Source organism: Cryptotermes secundus, unplaced genomic scaffold, assembly GCF_002891405.2.
Source record: "Cryptotermes secundus unplaced genomic scaffold, Csec_1.0 scaffold371, whole genome shotgun sequence".
Taxonomy (NCBI): domain Eukaryota; kingdom Metazoa; phylum Arthropoda; class Insecta; order Blattodea; family Kalotermitidae; genus Cryptotermes; species Cryptotermes secundus.
The window spans coordinates 209,704-231,812 of record NW_019741978.1 but is presented as its reverse complement, the minus strand read 5'-3'; the positions used below and the strand labels follow the sequence as shown (position 1 = coordinate 231,812).

The following is a 22,109-nucleotide window of genomic DNA, read 5'->3' as shown; positions in this document are numbered from 1 at the left end:
TGTGCCATTTTCAATTCATTTTTGGTTTTCAAAAATCTAAACCCTCATTCAAAATTGAAATACAAGGCATTTCTGCTGAATGTGGCAAAAGCCTGGGCTACAGACCACATGGTGGCGGCAGACACAGTCTTAGTACGACCGGGGCCGTCTACTCCCACCCCATCCAGGCCTCATTTTGACCCCCCTGGGTGACTCCTGAGTGATATGCAGAAACATACCCTTGTGAAAATTGTGAAGAGTGAACATGCCAATGGGAAGCAGCCTTCTAGGCGATGCCGTGTTTGCACAGTACACAACAAAAGGAGTATGACTGTCTACATATGCTAGTTCTGTGTAATGCCACTTCACAAAGGGGAATGTTTCCAGAAATATCACACTCTCAAGCACTTCTAGGAGCATTGGTAAGTGTTCTCCAAAAATGTAGTTCAACAAATTAATTAGGAGATTTTATATTAATTTTTAAAGTGAACAGTGCACAAGTTAGGGTAGTAGGTTTAAAAATGCTGGTCCCCAGGGTGATTTAAATATTTAAATTGCTGGTCCACAAAGTGTTAATATTTAGGTAAAAACAATATATTGTTATGTTATGTAAAGGTGAAGTTCATATATCAAATGATATTTGGATACTTTCAATGTTAGTGACAAGTGTTAGTGGCAATAAACATCTCCCATACTACATGATGTCGCATCCTAGAAGAATATAAAGCATGTTATTTCCTTAAATTTATTTGCATTTTACAAAATACCAATAAAAAGTCAATGTGTCAATCAGATCAGCATTTTAACTTCAAACTATGAGGGTAAGTCAAAGTTACAAATGGATATAGAACTTAAACAAATATGAGTACTGATTTGAAAAATGCTTTTATTTCTGAACATAATCTCCCTGTACATTGAGGCTCTTGTCCCATCATTTCACAAGCCCCTGAGAACCAGCAGCCTAATATTCTTTGGGTTGCTGTCAGAACCAGGTGATGACTTCCCTTTCTACAGCTTCATCGTCGGGAAAATGTTCATCCAAATGATGATGTTTAAGAGGACCGAACAAATGGAAGTCACTTGGACTTCCCACTTGAAATTTCACGGTGTCTCATTTGTCCGTGCACGATGGGTACCTTGCATGCTGACCCCACAACGCAAAATGCAAAGAATGGGTCTGGCATTACAGCATCTCAATCGCTACCATGATGAAGGACATGATATGCTAGCCTAAATTGTCAGAGGTGATGAGTCTTTGGTTCACAATTACCACTAGCTGAACATTTTCCCGACGAAGCTGTAGAAATGAAAGTCACTGCCTGGTTCCGACAGCAGCCCAAAGAATTTTATGCTGCTGGTTTTCAGGGGCTTGTGAAACGATGGGACAAGTGCCTCAATGTACAGGGAGATTATGTTGAGAAATAAAAGCATTTTTAAAATCAGTACTCTTATTTAAGTTCTACATCCATTTGTAACTTACTTATTGACTTACCTATGTATAATTACTTACACATGAACATCAAAAAACATACAATTCAACACTGTCTTCCTGAGCCTGACCTCTACTTCCAGCTCTCACCCAACAACTCTTATGACTATCCTATGCAAAATTAATTAAGCACTATGCCATGAGGATGTAGGGGGTGGAGGTATTGCTCCACCATTCTTGATCTTGGCACTAGATGGAGTTGAGTGGTTAGCTTCAGGTCTAGAGAAAGAACCCCCAATACCCATTGGATAAGAGGCCGGGTGTGCCCTAGAGTCAGTCTGGATGCTGTGGAGCAGAGAAAAATCTCTTGCCCCTGCTGGGAATCGAACCCTGTCCATCCAACCCGTAGACCACTGCTACACCAACTGAGCTAACTGCAAAAATCTGAACAGCTCATTGTAAAGAAATGTGTCAGTTGCTATAATAGAGAAACTGATCCTGATTATACCAAAAGAAGACATTAAACAATGGCTATTATACAGGGCGGGGCGCAGAAACTTCCTTTTTGTGAAGACACATTGTGAAGGGAGGGGAGGTCGCAGAAAAGTGGGGATAGGCTCGGCAATCACAGCAGTCATGGAAGTTTCTGTCTAATACCCCTCAGTAGGAAACATGAGGTGGATGAGTGAGCAGCGTGCGTTTGCTGTCGAAGCCTATTTTTCGAACAACCATTACTACGTGGCGGTGCAGCGTGCGTTCTGTACTCACTTTGGAATTAAGCCCAGAGGTCCGGTTCCCAACCGGAAATCGATTTTTTTGTGGGTAGAGAACTTTAGGACAACCGGGAGTGTGGTGAAAAAATCATCAGGATGCCAACGGACTGTTACGATGCCAGAAAATGTGGTGGCAGTTCGACAGTCGATTTTGAGATCTCCAAGACACTCCGCTCGCAAACATGCAGTCGCCCTAGACATATCCAATCATTCAATGCGCTGAATTCTTCATGAACATCTTAATTTCCATCCCAATAAGATGGTTGTGCAAGAATTGTCACCACATGATTTCCAGAACTGAATAACAGCATGTGAAATGTTATTGGAAACTTTACTCCCTGACGCACTTGTTTCCTTTAGTGATGAGGCACATTTTCATCTATCTGGATATGTCAACAAGCAGAATATGCACTATTGGAGTGGTAAAAATCCCAGAGAGGTCCATGAGAGGCCACTTTACAGTGATAAGGTGACAGTATGGTGTGCACTGTCGAGAGTTGGAGTTATTGGCCCTTATTTTTTGAAGAAGACAATCATGCAGTTACTGTCAATTCACAGTGGTATGTGGACATGATTAAAAACTTTTTCAAACCTGCTCTTGAAGAAATGCATCTAGGAAATGTCTGGTTCCAACAGGATGGCGCCATGGTCCACACAGCCCGAGCTTCAATGATAGTTTTGAGGGCAAAGTTCCCCAGATGGCTCATCTCACTTCGAGGTGACATCTCGTGAGCAGCGCACTCACCTGATCTAATGCACTGTGATATTTTTATGGAGATACCTCAAGGCAGAGGTTTTTAAACATCGCCCCACAAACCTGCTTCAGCTGAAGAATGTTATTCGGCAGGAAGTAGCCCAAATTCCGGTGCACATGTTGGAACGTGCAGAGGGGAACTTCAGAAAACGGTTGCATCAGTGCATAGAGAACGGTGGCCACCACCTTCAAGATATTTTGTTTAAAACTTTAAAGTATGTTCTCCCATTAGCTAAACATAAATCTTGTCTATCAGCAATAATTTTTCTTTTATTTGCCTTCAAAAAAAGGAAGTTTCTGCGCCCCACCCTGTACTAAAATAAGAAGACATCAAACAATGGCTGATTGTACTGAAATAACAAGATATCAGACAATGGCTGGTTATACTGAAATAGCTGGAAATCATGCAATGGCCAGCACACACTGAAGTAAGAAGACATCGCTGTTCACATACCAGTACAACATCCAGAGCGAATAACACTGTAGTTAAAATTTCTCTGTACAATGTTGAGTCCTGTGCAAAGTCAAAGTATAAGTGAATCAAGAAAATACTGAAATAAGAACACAATTGGATGGCAGACTTCTTTCAGCTTCACACATGAATGTAACACAGTTCTCTTATAATGAACAGTTCCTATTTGGATAACAAATGTCACCTGAATGAAATTTCTTTTACCCCACTGGACCTTGTGCATATATATTTACTTATTAAAATATATTATGACTTTATATAAACTGTTATTGTGTGATATGTTACTTTCTAACTCCATGTGAAGGACAAACAAAGAACAGTACAACAATAATGGAGATATTAACTCTAGCATCTGTAAGTCATATATTTGTAAATCGGAGACACTGCAATATTTCATTACCTTAGTTGCAAGATTTGAGACTTGTGTACTGACATCTTCTAGCAGCTTTCCTTCCTTCACCTGACAGAACAAAGCCATAACATAATCATGCAGGACAAAATAAATCAATGCATTGAGGGGGGGGGGAGATTTACAGATGTGTGAATATCTACATATAAAATGCATATCTTAATCTATAAGAACACTTTTCATACTAAGAAATCAACCCTACTGCTGTCATAACATAATTAAGTAAATATACAAACAAACAATTCAGTATTTTTAACATAAATTTATACAAACCAAAACTCTGAAAACACCAAACAAGTCAGTAAAAAGGTAAAGGTATCCCTGTAACAGACTGTGAAGGCCCATAGGGTTGTGAGACGTTGAGGGTCCCACATTATCTAGACAATCGGCTCAAAGATGGTAAGGTTGTCAGCCTTACGCGCCAGCCGCGCTTTATTCCCCAGGAAAATTATTTAATTAATTCCTGGTACTTATTTTTGTTAAAGGCTGAGTGAACCCCAGGGCCATAGTGTAGCTGGAAGGATTAGGTCGACTGAAAAAAATCCAATGACCTCATCAGGACTTGAACCCGCAATAAACAAGTTGGTTCAATCAATAATATTTCTGACTTATATTCAGGAGAGGCATGATTTAAATCTCACCTGAGATACCAGCTATCCTGAATGAGATTTTTCTCAGGTCTTACTCAGTTCTTCTAAACAAATGGCAAGACAGTAATGTTAAATTTCAATAGGATGACATGGCAACAAGAACTTTACAAAAAAAAAAATGGTAACCAGCAATCCAACTAACCAAATTACATTACTTAAAATTATTTAAGACAGAAAAAAAAAAACACTCTGTGGCCTGTAGTATGCAAGCAAACTATACTGACCGAGCAACCGCTGCTTGTCGGCAAAGTTAGCGCCAACTTTTTTACAGATAGAGGGTGTCATGTGGTCAGCGCAACAGATCCCCATGGCTGTTAATCTCGGTTTTCTAGACCGGTATTTAAGAGTAAACAATATCAAAATAAGAAACTACTCACCACCTGATAGTCTGGCCATGAACTGTGTCCTGCATGCACTATTTCATAAGCATTTCAAGTCATTTAGGAGCACAGGCTATCTTTTGACATTAAAACATACTTTTTCTATTTCAACTGGAATAATTTACACAAGTTTAGGCACAAAGCAAACAGAACGCTGATATTCACACATCTTAAAGGAAAATAAATATATATAAATGTATCTACGTAACAGTAAAATGAGGAGTGTCTTCGATACAAACCACATACAGTAAGAATTCTTAAATTTCTCTATCTTCATTGTCTAATGCTGACATCATTTACATTTGATCTTTGCTAAAGAATCAGTTAGAAACTGTGCCGGACAACCTGCTTTTCCATGACTATTACTCAACTTCGCAAACATTTTACTTCTCTCATAAACACAGGATCTTGTCTTTCTGAACATACAAATTACTTTTAACCATTTCATGTCCTACTCTTCAAGCAGGAATTTACAGATATACACACAAAATACAAACTAAATTTTGGTGGGAAAACTCTTGGAAAAGTAGCTACTTGGAAGACCAATAAGAAGACTGGAGAATAACAAAATGCTAGACATCTCACTTCTAGGGAACAAACAAAAGTACTGACTAAATAAGCAACTAAAATTTAATAAACTAAAAGAGCATTCCACAGCACTTACCTTTTCCCCAACAGAAACACTTATATCAGCTACCTTCTGAGATGCTATCCCTCCTATTTTAATGGCTCCTTCAGTTGCTTTACTTGCTATTTTGGTTGCAGACACCGAAAACACAGACCACCCCTAAAAGGGGAAAACAAGCAAGTTTAAATTTTACAGAAATCAGTCAATACACTTCTACCTGTACACAGTTCAGATGCTTACTCTCCCTTAATCTGTGAGGTAAAACTGTCCCTGGACATATTTAATTAAAAATGAGATGTATGGAGGAGCAGAGGTACAGCTGCATCATTCTTAACCTTGGCACTAGATGGAGATGAGTGGTCAGCTTTGTCCTTGCTGCTTTTACCCCCAGCAATTCACTGTATAGAAGGTTGGATGAGCCAGTCTAGATGCTGTTGAGAAAAGAAATATCTGTTGCCCCTGCCAGCAAATGAACCCTGATTCTTCAGCCACCAAGCCACCAAGCCCCTAGCCCATCGATATACTGACTGCGTTATCCCAACTACCATCATTACTAAATCTGGAGCATAGGACTTTCATTGCTTGTCATTAAAATGGCCACTGATTTACTCTTAGGTCATATTTAATGACGTGTTTCAACTGCAAAGATTATGGAACATCAAATAAGATGTGATGGCAATCATGAAAGGTTCAAGTGGGAGGGATATGGAAAGAAGGTAAGGCACATTTGAAGACCATGGCATTTTCCTGGAAGGAAGGAAAACCATGATGTTGTCAGAGCAGGCAGTTCCCTCATCAGATTTCAAATGGATGTACAGGTCAAATACATTACAACCATTGACTTTAGTGACAATGATATACTGATAAATAAATTAAAACAACCAAATATCAACTTAACAAAAATGGAAAAAAATTTTTTGCATTCAGTGGTTCCATTTTTTTGTTCAGATCTGGCTACCTGATCTGATAAGTTACCTTGTTTTATATTTAAATACTCAATACATATCTACCTAAACCAGAAGAAAGTGATCATACATGTAAACACCACAGAGGAACAGTCTCACTTAAAAGTCCTGCTTGTTATTTTCTGCAGTTTGATGGCAAATAATTATGCTGGAACATTAATGTTTATGATAGATGCCAGAATGATACTGATTTTTAGATCAATCTGCACTCTGAAAATTCATAGCAAATTGCAGGCATTTGATTTCAACTCCTGAGAAGGTGTTCATTAAGCACAAAATTACACAATTTGTTTGTTTAACACTGATAAACTTACACTTGCAAGAGACGACACTGCACTGTCAAAGAACTCCTGGGAGCTGCTACGTGCTGGTGGATCCATTGTGTAGCCAAACCCAGAATAACGTCCACCTTGGTTTGGGGGAATATCACTGCAAATGTAATATCAAGTCAGACATCAAGTACAGTACAATTATTGCATTTCTGGACATTATCCATCAACCTACTTTTATTTAAGACACGTTTTGGGGACTGGATTCTGTCTCCATCTTCAGGTGGAACCTACTCCGCTAGGCCCAATGGATAGAGCTAGCCCCTACCTCCCTAGGTCCAGAGATAGGGACTAGCTCTGTCGATTGGACCCAACTGCATCCAGTTTCCAAAACATTGTGCATTTTATATAAAAACAGGACAATGCATAATGTCCAGAAACACAATACTTGTATTAATGAATAATCACAAACTTTCAGATCTTATTTATCAAGTATGGTACTTTGGTAATAACATGCTGCAGCAATTTTATGAAGAGTCTGTGCATGAAAATGTGATACATTTAAGCTTAGAAATTATGCAGTGTAGTAACACTTGAAAATTTTCAACAACACAGTTAGTACTGACAATAAGCATAGGCAACCATTACTGAAATTGATTACAGATGAAGTCTTACTCAGGTTTCAATGCATTCTCATTTTGTTTGCGTGTGAAGAATGCTTCCTTTTCATCTCTGAAGTTCTGCTGTGCATCCAGACTCTGATATCTCCCACCTGACTGATAGCTACCAGAATCTGAATTGCTATGATATAATTCATCATCATTACCATAGCTGACTCCTTCAATGCGTGAACTACTGTTATACCTATTCACCGAGCCACTAATGTAATTCTGTGCTAATGAAGTTGCCTCATCCCATTCAAGTCCTTGTGCTAGAGTTGCAATCTGAAGAAAGATCAACATATATATAAGTATTAATATGAATATGAATATGAATAAATGATATGAAAATATCAATCATACCAAACCTATTGACAACGAACTTGCAATACTTTCCAAAGAATGAATAACAAATTAGCTCTGATGCATGTTGTGTGAGAATTCTGAAAATGTCTGGACATGATGAATGTCCATGCAGTACAAAACCAGAGCATTTATACATATATGAAAAGGATCATATCTCAAAATGAAAACGTCTAAAATTGTACTTAAATGATCACAAGACATGTTGGGAAAGACTTGGAATACAAAATAAGATCCTGCAGTGTGGGTTCCATCACTCTGATACTTCAAACTAAGAAACAAAAGAAATCGGTGAAACATTGTTTTGGTAAATTAAAATCAGAAGCCAAATGTACAGGCAAAAATTCAAGGAGACCCAAAAAGTAATATGTAACATACTGAATGAAAGCCTCATTTAAAAGCTTTAAGTTGGTACAAGAATGAAATAGAGGAAGACTTATAAAAATGCTAAAGTGACTCAGAATTCAAGAATATTTAAGGAAGGCTTCAATACACTGCATCTCTTAAATTAACTCACACTGCAAAGTAAAATGTTATATTTATCAGGTCCATCAATCTTATTGAGCTTCAGTGAAATTCAACTCGTGTGATGAGTTCACATGAAACGACCAAGATGTAAATATCATAAAGTTCTACAAGCTTCTAATCTGAATTTTCTTTGATAAGAAACAGAAACCCCCAAGAAATATCTAAATTGATGAGCAAATTACTATAAAGTGAGCAAGAATTAGTATTCTTAGTCTCACCTTATCACGATATAATGCAGCCGCTTTCGTGTTGTAGCGCTGTTGTAAAGTCATGGTATCATCCCAGTCTTGTTGTGATTCAAAAAACTCCCTAGCTTTCCGATTGCCCCCAACCTTGAAATAAAAGAACACTGTGATGTGATGACATAAAAATTGTCTGTCCACTGCTAAGTAATGGCTCGACACACATCATGCAACAATCGAGGAGCTGCTGGAAACAATGTTTTCTATGCAATCTGTCCAAAGCTATATAACAAGAGTCCATGTGAATAAGCAAGTGATGACTAGGTGGCCATGAAGTGTCGCTGAGAGTTAGCTGTGATCTGGCTGCCATCCAGCAAGGATGTGAGCACACAAGCAGAGGAACACCCACTGTTGTGAGCTGTTACCACATGACTAGTGAAGACATAGAAGACTTTATGTGTGCTGCAGTACAGCAATTTGTAGAGTGCGTAGATCTGTGAAACCATTGTAGCTACCCCTGCAGTTATGAGTTATGAGCGCTCAATAAATCCAGTTACCAATTCAAACCCTGTGTCTAGTCACTAACACATAACAATATTATTATATTTCAGCATTCTGTTGCACTGATGTATCTTTTAGTCTTCTTCTTTTCCATCTATAATGCAACAAATTAATAACATTAATTCACATTTAATTCATACAATGATCATTAAATGTATAAAATGTTATTAAATTAATTAAAATATTACAATATATATACATATGTTGCTGTTATACTGCTACATGTTTCGGCCTTATAAGGCCATCTTCAGGCAACACTTATTTTAGGATTCTAATTCACTGTATGCTAATCATATAGTATTCCCAAGATATGTCATTGATGTTCCTTCATACCGTTTTGATCTTTTTGAATTGTGGCTGTTTCTATATCATATTAGATGTGCTGTGTCTATGTTGAGCATATCAAGTGTTGCTGTGCATGGCACATGTAGTAGCATAACAACATTCTATGTGGTTGTGTATATATATTAATAATTGTAACATTTTATACATTTAATGATCATTGTATGAATTAAATGTGAATTAATGCTATTAATTTGTTGCATTATAGACAGAAGAGAAAAAGACTATAAAAACATGACAATGTACTTGTCCATTATTGTTGGCTACAGTCATATTCTATAAACCCTAGTTTCATGACTTAGCGCACTTATTTAAAGAAACAGTGGTTAAGGCTTACTTTTAAGAGAGTGAAGGTGAACAGTATCCACTTTCTGCCCTTCACACAACTTAAATACATCTCTCAAATAGTGACTGTTAAATCACCAAGTTACTTTCTTCTCAGTTAGCTAAGGTAGGGAAAACAGACAGTGTGTACATCAGCTGTGGCAGGAAATACATGTCACATCAAAGATACATCCCATATCACTGGAGAGGAAATTATATATCACATATACAGATATAAATGCATGTGTAATGAAGATCCACAACATTAAATACGTGGTGTGTTCAAAAAGTATCGAACCTTCTTTTTTCCCGCATAAACCAATGAAGCACGGGAGGCTCCCTTCGGTGGAGATGTGGAGGGGACATTCATGCGCAGTTGTGAATTTTTTCCCGCCCACAGAAAGCGTCAGTCGCTGGCAGTCGGCCTATGAGTGAGGACGTGTAGTGAGCGCTCGTCGAATTCCAGTAAGGTGTAAAATGACGGAACAACATAAGCAGCGATATTGCATCAAATTTTGCCAAAAGCTTGGCGATACCCAAGTGGAAACCATTTGCAAGATTCAACAGGCTTTCGGGGATGATGCCATGAGCAACTAACGGATAAAGGAGAGGTACAACCGCTTCAAAGATAGCCGCACATCAGTGGACAACGAACCGCGTTCAGGCAGACCCTCAACAAGCCGAAATGAGAATGTCATTGAGCAAGTATGGACTTTGGTCATGGAGGACCATCATATCACAGTCCGAGAACTTGCAAACAAAATAGGAGTAAGCACTGGATTGATACATTTAATTTTGACCAAGGATTTGGGCATGAGGAGAGTGTCCGCGAAATTTGTACCGAAACTGCTAACAATGGAGCAGAAGCAACACGGTCTGGAAATCGCACAGGATATGCTGGACAATTCAAACAGTAACCCCAACTTTCTGAACACTGTGATCACAGACAATGAGTCGTGGGTTTATGGGTACGACCCGGAAACCAAGTTGCAGTCATCACAGTGGAAACATCCGACATCCACGAGGCCAAAAAAAAACACGGCAGGTCTGCAGAAATGTCCAGGTCATGTTGGCTGTTTTCTTCAACTCCCGTGGGGTTGTGCATCATGAGTACGCACCACAAGGCCAAACCAACATAAAGGAATACTACCAGGAGGTCCTTCATTGCCTTCATGATGCTGTGTGGCGCAAACAACCGGATCTGTGGGCAGCAAAAACTTGGCAGCTCCATCATGATAACACATCTGCCCATTCTGCGCATCTGATTCAGACTTTCGTCGCCAAACACAACATCCCTGTGGTTTGTCAGGCTCCCTACTCCCCCGACATGGCTCCGTGTCACTTTTGGCTATTTCCCAAGCTGAAAATGCCGCTGAAAGGAACCCGATTTGAGTCAAGAGAAGACATCATGCGGAATGCGACAGCCCGGCTGATCACCATTCCAAAAGATGCGTTCCAGAAGTGTTTCCAACAATGGCGGAAGCGCTGGGAAAAGTGTGTGCATTACCAAGGAGACTACTTTGAAGGGGATTAGGGTTTTGTACCTCCAAATCAATAAATGTATTTCTGCCGACCAAAGGTTCGATACTTTCTGAACACACCATGTACATCTACCAACACAATATAAGCTTCTTTTTGTTAGCAGAGAAAACTTATATGGTTTAAATATCTTAGTTGAAAGATTCAGCGGATATGTCTCCACCACCAACAAGGCAGAAGCTGTCACTGGTATAACAAACCGATTAATTAAGTGGCCAATTAAACTTTTAACAGTGATAGATTTAAAAATAAATACCTTCATTTTTTCAAGTTCAATATCCTTCCACTTATCCATACTAATGGATCTAACAAAAGATAAGTGTACACCAAGACCACGATGCTTCCCAGAACATTCAAGGCAAATCCAGATGCCATATGTGACAGAAGCCCACTGTGGATTGTGTGCATTGCATTCAAAGCATCTCTGTAAAGCATTATAAAATGTTTTATCACTACAAGTGAAATACTCGTAAAGACCTAGAACTACACACACATATATGAGGTATAACTAATGTATGTGACTTCACTAAGGTGAAAAGCATATGCATCACACCATGATCCAAAATTAAAACATGTTTCATGTATGTGTCTTCTGGGTTTTGGCGCCGTGTATTCTTCGTTTTGGCCGACGTTTCGGAGGAACGTATCGCCTCCATCTTCAGAGCAGGTGAATGGCCATTCACAGGTATCCCTGTAACAGGTGGTGGAGGCCCATAGGGTTGTGAGATGTTGAGGCTCCCACATTTTCTAGACAGTTGGCTCACAGATGGCGGTAAGGTTGTCAGTCTTACACGCCAGCCGCCCTTTACCCCCAGGAATATTTCTGGTACTCATTTCTTTTAAAGGCTGAGTCAACCCCAGGGCCATAGTGTGGCTGGAAGGATTAGGTAAATTTAAAAAAATCCCCCTCATCGTGATTCGATCCCACAACCTTCTGGCTTGTAGCATAGTGCCTCAACGAACTACACTACTGTGTAGTGATATGTTCCTCAAAAATGTTGGTCGACTTTCATCAGACTACATGGCATTATAATCAAGAAGAGAGAACTGTTATGTCCATAATTTGTTAAATAAATATGAAGTGTCCCCAGATATCAGAAAAAATAACCACTAGTACAAGTGCCTTCCATATGCACAAGAGAGAAAATGTCAGGGATAACAAAAGTAACAATAGTACTCTACTTCCATGCTGGTAAAGTGGCTAAAACTGGTTCTGAAGTTCAGAAATCAAAATGTCTCTCTGTCTCCTCTGGAAGTGCTCATATGTATCTTTTCCCTCTGGAAATGTGTCATTTTCAGGAAAAGGCCTCCTTGTATTCTAATGTTTTCTTGAATTTAACTGGTTAGTTATTCATTGATAGAAGGCACGCTGTAGCGTAGTTGGTTGAGGTACTGTGCTACAAGCCAGAAGGTCACGGGTTCAAGTTCCAATAAGGTCACTGGAATTTTTCAATTGACCTAATCCTTCCAGCCGCGCTATGGCCCTGGGGTCAACTCAGCCTCTAACAGAAATGAGTACCAGGAATGTTCTTGGGAGTCGAGGGCAGCATGGCATGTAAGGCTGACAACCTTGCGGCCATCTATGAGCCGACTGTCTAAATTAAAAAAAAATTAAGTCTGCTGTTAAATGATTCCTATTTTTAAATTCATTTTATTCATTGGATGAATATTTTAACTGTGACAACAATTAAAGTTTTGGATTTGTTACGGGTGGTAGTTGATAGCGCTTTATTGTTATAGATGATGGTTTTTGTTCATGTTGTATATTGTTAATGTTTTTAACTGGTATGACATTACACAACTGTGATGCAGTATGTGATGTTTACTCATGTTGACTATTTCTATATCCATTGGTGTTTAACCATGTAAGGATTTATGGAATGCTGAATAAATGAATGAATGTCTAGAAAATGTGGGAACCTCAACGTCTCACAACCCCATGGGCCTCTATGGCCTGTTACAAGAATACCTTTACTTTTAGTTCATTCAGTGATAATTTTGTACATTATCATGCAGTTTACAGTCTACTTCTTACTGAATTCATAAAATCACTTGTCTCTTATACTGACTCCAACCAGTTCCGAGGTCAAGAATACATTGATCTATACATCCATTCCCACATACAACATGGCACAGTGCTTGATTAGTTAAGCACAGGGGCAAATTTATCTTATGGTTACTTTCAGTAGTGATCTAAAAATCTATGGATTCAACTGGTTCAGAACAGTCCACATGCAAGGTGTTATGAACATGATAATGAACATCCAGATTCCATACAAGCCAGGGTTTCCTCGATCAGATAAATGACTATAAGCTTCTCAAAGACTCTGCTCTATGTAGAAAGTATGTAGTTACTTAGAATCCAAATACGTAACTTGAAGAGATCTATCTTGTAGGATATAACATCATGTAGTCTGTTGAAAGTCAACTGACATTTCACAGGGTCATATCGTCTGCATCTTCAGGGTCAACAAATAAGCCAAGAAACCAGCATGAAGCAGGTAGTAAGCAGGACTATGACAGAGCTCAATGATCACTGGAGATAAAGAAGCTCTGCTTTGCCACCAGTTTCCACACTGGTTTCTTGCTTGGCTTATTCTTCAACCCTGAAGATGGAGCTGACATGTCCTTCCAAATGATAAGTTTGACTTTCAAAAGACTACAAGGCATTATAGCCCAGAAGACAGAACTCTTCATAACCACCATATGAGCACCTCAACATCCTACAACACCTAGTTATTCGTGTGTCACTGTCAATATTTCGCTTCCAACACATAAATTCAGTTAGCTACAGCACTGTATAGCCTTAGTAAAATATCTCTTAATTTGTGTTTTTAATGTCTCTTTGTTATTCCATTCAATCAGTTAAACAGTAAATCCCAGTTATCTGCTAACAACATCTGGAATTCTGATCCAACGGGCAAAAATTTTCAAGAAAATTTACTATTTTTATAAGGTTACTAAAAAACAAATCTGCAATGCTCATATGTACACCTCTCATGCAGTAGTTTCCCAGCTGCCACTAGAAGCACTGCCCATAATCTCCCCTTGACTATGTTGTCTAGGAAGACTCCCATGCCAGAACTCAAGCAAAAACATGTTGACTCTGTAGTGGGTTCCTAAGAGTTTTCCTCAGGTAACTGTCATATTCCATTCACCATATATGCCACATAATATGGAGTTTACTGTATATGTAGTAGTCACATATTCATTTAACTGGTCAGATATTTTGCACCTGACATATACAAACTGGAACCGGTCTGGACTTCATGGAGAAAATTCTTGCCCCTAGCAGGCTCCTCCTGGCTCCTAGTTTATAACGGTAATCTTTCATAATCTGTAATTCTTAGGCCCACTATAATCCAGTTTCAAAGAGGTAACAGCACTTCAACAATTATATTTTAAAACAGTTAAACACAATGGAAAAAATAATGAGTGCATAGGTGGAAAGGGCTGCAGGAATTCAAAGAGGTTCAACTGTATTTTTTGAGTTTATGACTTAATCTAATTAAAAAATCCTGAATGCACATTAATTAATTAATCCTTGGATACAAGAATCTGGCGTCATTATTTTCATTAAAACCAGCTGTGTCAATATCGTTCACGTCATTAACCATAACATACCGACAACTGTCAAGTACTAATTTGTACTATCCACTACTTCAAGTGGGGATTTAAAGAATGTAAATAAGCCCTGATATCTGTTAGGTGACGAAACGTTATTGCCTTTATTTATTTCCTATTAGGACTAAGCACAATCCTACTTACACTGTTATCGTCAGTTGGTTTTAAATCTTGTAGGACTCGACGAGTTCTCGGACTAGCCATTGTTACTCCTTGAAGCTACAGACAGATTATTCCCTAATTCATGGAAACTCTGTATATTAAGCACTATAGATCGTATTACATTATATTAGGTATCACAGTTTAACCGCTAATATTAAATCATCGAACATACTAAAATCTAAAAACTCGACACATTACTGACGTGTTCAGATCCATAATGGCAAAGATTACTGCCACGAACACAGAACATTGCACTCTACAGTACGGTTCCACGCTTCGTCCTCTCGGTGTTCAGCGACAAACCTACTGGCAATCGAACACGAAAAAGAAGAAAAGGAGGTGTGGGGACACCAAAGACCTCATCTGCGGCGTAAGAAACGAAAGAGCGAAGTATTGTTTTCACAAGGATTACTGTGGGGCTAGACAAAATTGCTGAAGCAACTCCACGAAGCCAAAAATGAAACAATGATCTAAGAAAACAATGACACGCTAAGTTTTAAAAATTGGACAACAGCGAAATATCTCATTAAGGGCGTGGGCACACCAAGGAAACTGGCTACCGCAACGCAACCGAAATTTCCGGGAATTGTTAACAGCCTGAGTTGAACGAATGTTGCTGAATGTAGGAGCGCAAATTTGAAAAACGGCAACGCAGTTTCCTCAATTTTCGTTGACAGTTTACTTGGTGTGCCCTCGCGCAAAGGTATTTTAGTAACCCGTGGTATCTGGTCCCCGTTTGTGAGAAACAGACTCCGTCGTGCTCGTAGTAATTAATATCCAAGAAATAATTATACAAGGATAGAGACGAGCTGTCACTCATAAGATAAATCAACCACGTGGGATTTTACGAGGGAGAGGTTGGGGCTTATGGACTTTCTGCTTTTCACCTTAACGATAGCCAACATTATAAGCAAAAAGAACCTCGAAAACATAGGAGTGCTGACATATACAGACGACATGGTTTTGGCATTTGTGAACCTGACTGAAATAGAGAAATCTTTTGATAGCCTTATAAAATGGGTAACTTTAAAAAAAAAAGGGGGCAAATCAATGAAGAGAAAACAGCATCAAAACACTGAAGGAAGGTGATGGCTAAGATTGTTAGAAAGGCCGTGCCATAGCTCAAGCGGTTAGTCGCTGGCTTCCCATCGCGGCGGCCCGGGTTCGATCCCGGGTCTGGTCAAGTGGGATTTGTGGTGGACAAAGTGGCGCTCGGTCAGGTTTTCTCAGAGTTCTTCGGTTTCCCCTGCCAATCTTCATTCCATCAATTGCTCCACAATCACCCTCACCTATCATCTGGGTTGGCACAATAGGCCAGAAGTGGCCGCAGTACAAGGGACTTAGTCCCACCCCACTAGCATTAAAAAGAAAAAAGATTGTTAGATTTGCATGCAGAATTGGAGTCCTTGATATTATTCCCCATTTCAACTTTCTAGGTGCTACCCTATAAATGTAGATGAGATAGTGGAGTTAGTACAGCGACTGGCTACAGCTGGACACGGAGGTCAAAGTACGAGTCCCAGTAGGGTCAAGAATTTTTTCCACATCACCCAGACCAGCTCTGCAGTCCACCCAATCTGAAGAGACGACTGGCATCAATGCCTGGCACAGAACCAATTTGACAGTACTGTACTTCAAATAAATTTAAAGGTCCCAACAATGTTCAAATCAGATGCTTACAGAGAACATAATGCTTATGAGGTGTGTCTCAAATAGAACTGTATATGCTCTTGCTGGAAAAGATTTCTTTTCAAGGACAGTCCAAGGAAAGCAGACGTTGCTCATAACTACTCCTATGCCCAAGTGCTAACTGAAGGATGGAAGCTGAAAACTCTCAGGGAAAAATGTTATCACACAGACATATTGACAACAATTGAGTGGAGAGAACCCAATAATGAATTGAGGTACACATATTTCAGCTTTGCTGTGCATCCACAACAGGATATGCATAATTGCTGGATATTGTGAACCCAGCACCCCATGTGGGTGTCTTTTGTAATGAGAAGGCACACAGTTCTATGTAAAGAACTGTGACAGAACACAAATACTGACCTCAATGTCAATAAACTAAGGAAACTCTTTCTGGAAGAACATTTTAACTTACCGATGATTTATTTTAGAATTTAAAAATGACCAATAGCAAAACTAAAATTTGTACAATATTCCCAGTTCCACAAAGATGCCATCTGGTTGATATTCTCCTATACAGAAACTGTACTCCCTCCTTTAATTCATGTGTTGGTACTGAATTCTGAAGCAATGGATGTAGTACCAAACATTTATCAAAATAATTTGTGCACTAGCCCAAATTTGATTTTTGACTGGGATTCTCAAATTACACCAATCATGGAAAACATTATGCTGAGGATGCAGTCCTATATACTGTTACGTGTTTTCTGTGTGTCCCGCAACAAGTAAATCCACATAGGTCTCAAATTCAGTAGAGCCTTTATTGGACACTTCACTTATACAATCACAAGTACAATTATTATCCACTGTCCTCCTCGGCGGTTAATTCCAGACTGACTCCTTCGGCGACTAATTCCAGACTTGCTTCTTTTATGGAGGCTAATACCAAACTGTCTTCTTCAGCGGTTATTGGCAGACCCGCTGTTCGAATGCATTCAACCCCGTTTTATAACCTCTGCCACTGCTATGCAAAGAAGCCTTTGTTGTAACCGTGGAATCTCATCTCTATGCAATGCTCACTGTTAGAATTACTGTAGCGCTATTGTTACTTCCTAGGCAACGACCTGTTGTAGCGTTTCCATGGAAGTAACTCTTCTGGATTCCAAACACATTAAAATACATTTTGTCATGCTCTGATTTTGACTAAGGAGTCAGGATATCTCAGTCAGTATAGCGATGGGCCACAGGCTGGATGGGCTGGGTTCGATTCCTGGCAGTGCAAGATTTCTCTTCTCCACAGTATCCCGACCTGCTCTGACCCAGAAGGAAAGATACTACTAGGCCCAGTATGTAGGTGGGTGTATAATATTAAAATGGATCTGAGAGAGACAGGATGGAGTGGCATGAACTGGACTGATCTGGCTCAGGATAGGAACCAGTGGAGCGCTCTTGTGAACACAGTAATGAACCTGTGTTCCATAAAATTTTGGGAAATTCTAATCTAGCTGCACAACTGGGGGCTTCTCAAGAAGGGCTCATCTCCATGAAGTCCAGTCAGTCAGTCAGTCAGTCAGTCAAATCTTGCTGTTTTGGTATTATATTTCAGCATCCCGTTGTATTGAGACATTATCCTATTTTACTAACGTATCCGTCAATAATACAACTTTGAAAAGACATTAGGAATATGATGTTCACTAAAATTTACACATTAAAAGTGAATGTCCACACCCTCAAGTTGTCTCGGTTTTACATAATTTATATTCACATGTTTCAGCCTCATTGGGCCATCATCAGGTGAATTCTATCGAGTGAGACCACTGCACTGTATTTGTTTCCCGTGCTTCTATTGGTAGACCACAATGGGGACACTGACAAACTGATAACAGCCGCAAAATAGCCGGATAAAAATAAAAAATTTAACAACTAGCATGAAGTAAATAATGATGTGCACAAGAGAAGCACGGGAAATAAATACAGTGGAGTGGTCTCACTCGAGGACAGAATTCACCTGATGATGGCTCAATGAGGGCAAAACATGTTGTGACGATAAATTACGTAAAACCGAGACAACTTGAGGAGTGTGGACATTCACTTTTAATGTGTAAATTTATATGCTAACATAGCCTACAGGCATATTATTGATTTTACCTATCATAGTATTAAAATGCATTTTTAGTGAACAACATATTCCTAATATCTTTTTAAAGTTGTATTAATGACGGATACATTAGTAAAATAGGATAATNGTTAATTGGTTAGTGTGACGGACCAGAATGAAAGACCTTAAAAACAAAATAATAATTGCTGTTTTGGGCAACCAAGAATAAGAAGGAATCAGAACAAGTAAACTTACTATACAAGACATTTTTATTTTAGTTGCTTTCCATTTTGAAGGAATCCGATACCTGCATCTTCAGGGAGTAGGTGAAGGTGAAGATGAAGATGGAAGCAGAATATTCCTCCAAAACATTTACAACCACCTACAAAACTACACAGTGACATAATCCAAATAACCACCAACTAAACACCTGTACATGCTGCAACATGTATAGACACATTATTCACAGCCATCTCCCTATACAGTGCAATTTATCCAAGATATGAACTCAGTTTCAATACTGTTTGATCAGACCTTGTATTTGTACAGGGATAGTCACCTCTTTAATGAATGTGAAGGCATCTACTACTGAGTATAATACTGACAAGGAGCTGCATCACACCATCTCTTAACTGTCATACACAGACCATCTTACACATAAAACATACATTTCTTTGTTTCATATGACAGGTAATGAAATATACAAGCTTTGTATTGACAAGACTGTAAGAAAAACTTCTGAATGGGTTTTAAAGCACGATGTTCTCAGTTGTTCCCAGTGTTAAGATTCATGGACCATCAACTGTTCTCTTATGGCCATGCCTATACCTTTACTACCATAGGACAAATCAATTTTCCACATTGTATCACATCTACTACTTCACAGTAAATGAACTGCAGTTAACCCCAGAATGTCATATAATCCCAATTCAGTATGCGGTCTGAAAAAGTGATCTGCTGTCGAGCACACTGAACTTACCACTTGCACACGTACAAGTTCACTATATTAACGCTCTAAAGCCCAGTGGTTTTATATGCACTGCCTGCTTTAACATACTAGAACACAGCATTCTACACACAGTATGGATTTGTGTGATCCAAGTAGTTCTCACAGTACATATCAATTGTTTCCCTAAACAGCAGTAACTATTTGACATTGTAGTGGAGATGTGTTCCATGTGAGGTACAAACTGAATTATTGTATACTATTTTGGAGAAATTCAGTCTTTGAAGGATTAAAATTACTTTATGGTAAATATGGTTAATATATTATTCAGTTAAAATTCACAAGTGATGAAGTAGGCCAATTTTAATGTTCGTCTAACAGGAGAGCTCCAGCAGTCAAATTCACTGCTCTCGTCTCAATCATTTTATTCTAATAATAAAATCTATCCATTTAGCAAGACAGCATGAAGAGGTGAGGGAACCATACATTTTACCTTATGCTCACTCTCCCTAATAAAAATCATAAGAAATACATGAAATTACTTGCTTTCAGAGCTTTCCCCTTAATCTATTTACAAAACTGTCAGACTCTGCTCCTTTCTGTCAAAAATGACACAAAATTTTCAAAGGCAGGTACATAGAATAGTATGAACTTTCAGATATCATATGAATACAGTGAAACTTGTACTGAAGACTGCTGTAAAGAAATCTATATACACAAAATTCTGTCATTAAGAAAAGCTATAATGACCATCCTTCCAGTAACATGCATAGGAAACGGGTTTCGTACCAAGGACATATAAGTAAAAATTGTACTTGTCATCCAATTTCACTGCCTAGCACAGTCTAACAACATAGTAAAAACAGGTATCAACATGTTTATCATAATAACTATAACATAAATGATGTCAGATCCCATTTAAATAATCTGAACTCATTTAAATGCATGACTCTCAGAAACTGTATTTAGTGATTGTGCATTAATCCCAAATGCCTTCGTTATTAATGTTCTGAAAAAATAAATAACACTATACATACACTTCTAAAAAAAATTGCACAGTGTTTAGGCTGTCATGGTAATGGTTTTACAAGTCTTTACAATCATAAATCTCACATTCATAGCATTATGAAGACATAATTGACCTTCAATATACAATCCTGGCGAGCAAATTAATGCGGTGCTGCGCTACAAGTATCAGCCACTAATCAATAACAAGTCTAAGTTCACTATTATAAAATTCTTTCTCTTTCATTTAGAAGTTTTACCCTTAAAATACAAAATCATAAAAAATAAATTATAACAAAATATGACATTATGAGGGAATGGCTTTTACAGGTTAACAACCAATGACTGACCTAGTTTCTCTCCACCATGTTGGTAGTTATATTGCACCAACTGTTAATATATCATGATCATGCAGACATAATAAACTGTATGTGATGGTGAAATCTCATACAGAAGAAATGCACAACTAACCACTTGCATTTCTCCACTAGCACTAGTATGAAACTCTCCACTCTACAGACATGTTATCTGAGGAGAAACTAATACAGCTACTGCAAATGTTGTGTTGCATATAACGGTTCAAGGAATGTTGATTTTCACAACCCATGTGAGATCACTCCAATTTGAAGTTTAAGTCCTGCTAAATCTGGGGATGACAGTTACACTTTAGAGACTAATTGTGCCTATATCAAAATCCAAATTACATCTGCATTTGGATTTGCTTTTCAAAATATATTTTGCTTTAACACATGGATGACTATATACTTTCCATTAGAATAATGTAATATTGCTTGTTCCTCGCACATACCCCTTTAACATACTTTAATATTAGCATTATCATTCACAGAATTTCCTTAATCACACGCAATGAATGCACTTGCTCATACTTTAATAAATCGTTGCAAGACACTCTGTGGTGTCAGCTATTATCATTCAATTTGCATCTGGTTTTCAATGCTCCATACTGATCATAAATATTCAGTAAAAATTTTTACCACAAAACTCTCTACAATAAACACACAGGAACATCATTCCTTCATATTTGTGTTTTAAAAATATATGCATATGTATTACTGTTGAGGCAATTCAACCATATGCCTAACGATTGTACAAGGCTTACATATGCGTAACAAAGTCATTATCACTACAAATGAAATCCAGATGTCCATGTTCATCATACTACAGTTTCCAGTTTCGGGGATTTCCCAAGCTGAGTTGCAACAGTCATTTCACTGACATCGTCTGATTCAGAGTCTGAACTGCCTGTTGAAGTTCCATGTTTCTGAAATAATAAAATATATACAGTACATACACACACTGAAACATCCATTTAAATGTAAGATTTGAGGCTTTCACGGCGGTGACTATGAAGAAAGCAGTCTTCTGGGATTTGGCACCGTGTATAAGTGGTGTTAACCGACGTTTCGGAGGAACGTATC

General features: G+C 38.5%; 2 protein-coding genes across 4 annotated transcripts in view; both read right to left on the bottom strand.

The window, feature by feature from the left end:
• The window catches only part of LOC111872888 (ADP-ribosylation factor GTPase-activating protein 1), an 18,108-nt gene extending 2,807 nt beyond the window's left edge, over positions 1-15,301 (bottom strand). Inside the window, exons 1-7 of the mRNA XM_023867144.2 lie at positions 14,975-15,301; positions 11,463-11,630; positions 8,477-8,590; positions 7,384-7,652; positions 6,754-6,868; positions 5,511-5,633; positions 3,808-3,867 (exon numbers count right to left, since the gene is read on the bottom strand). Of these exons, the coding sequence (XP_023722912.1) occupies positions 3,808-3,867; positions 5,511-5,633; positions 6,754-6,868; positions 7,384-7,652; positions 8,477-8,590; positions 11,463-11,630; positions 14,975-15,034 (909 nt within the window). The 5' untranslated portion in view covers positions 15,035-15,301. The remainder of the gene's footprint in view (positions 1-3,807; positions 3,868-5,510; positions 5,634-6,753; positions 6,869-7,383; positions 7,653-8,476; positions 8,591-11,462; positions 11,631-14,974) is intronic.
• Positions 15,302-18,970: 3,669 nt separating this feature from the next.
• Positions 18,971-22,109, bottom strand: part of LOC111872867 (mitogen-activated protein kinase kinase kinase 12) — a 48,960-nt gene continuing 45,821 nt past the window's right edge. For all 3 annotated transcript variants that reach the window (XM_023867100.2, XM_023867099.2, XM_023867101.2), the window contains one exon: positions 18,971-21,952. In XM_023867100.2, the coding sequence (XP_023722868.1) occupies positions 21,845-21,952 (108 nt within the window). In that variant the 3' untranslated portion in view covers positions 18,971-21,844. The remainder of the gene's footprint in view (positions 21,953-22,109) is intronic.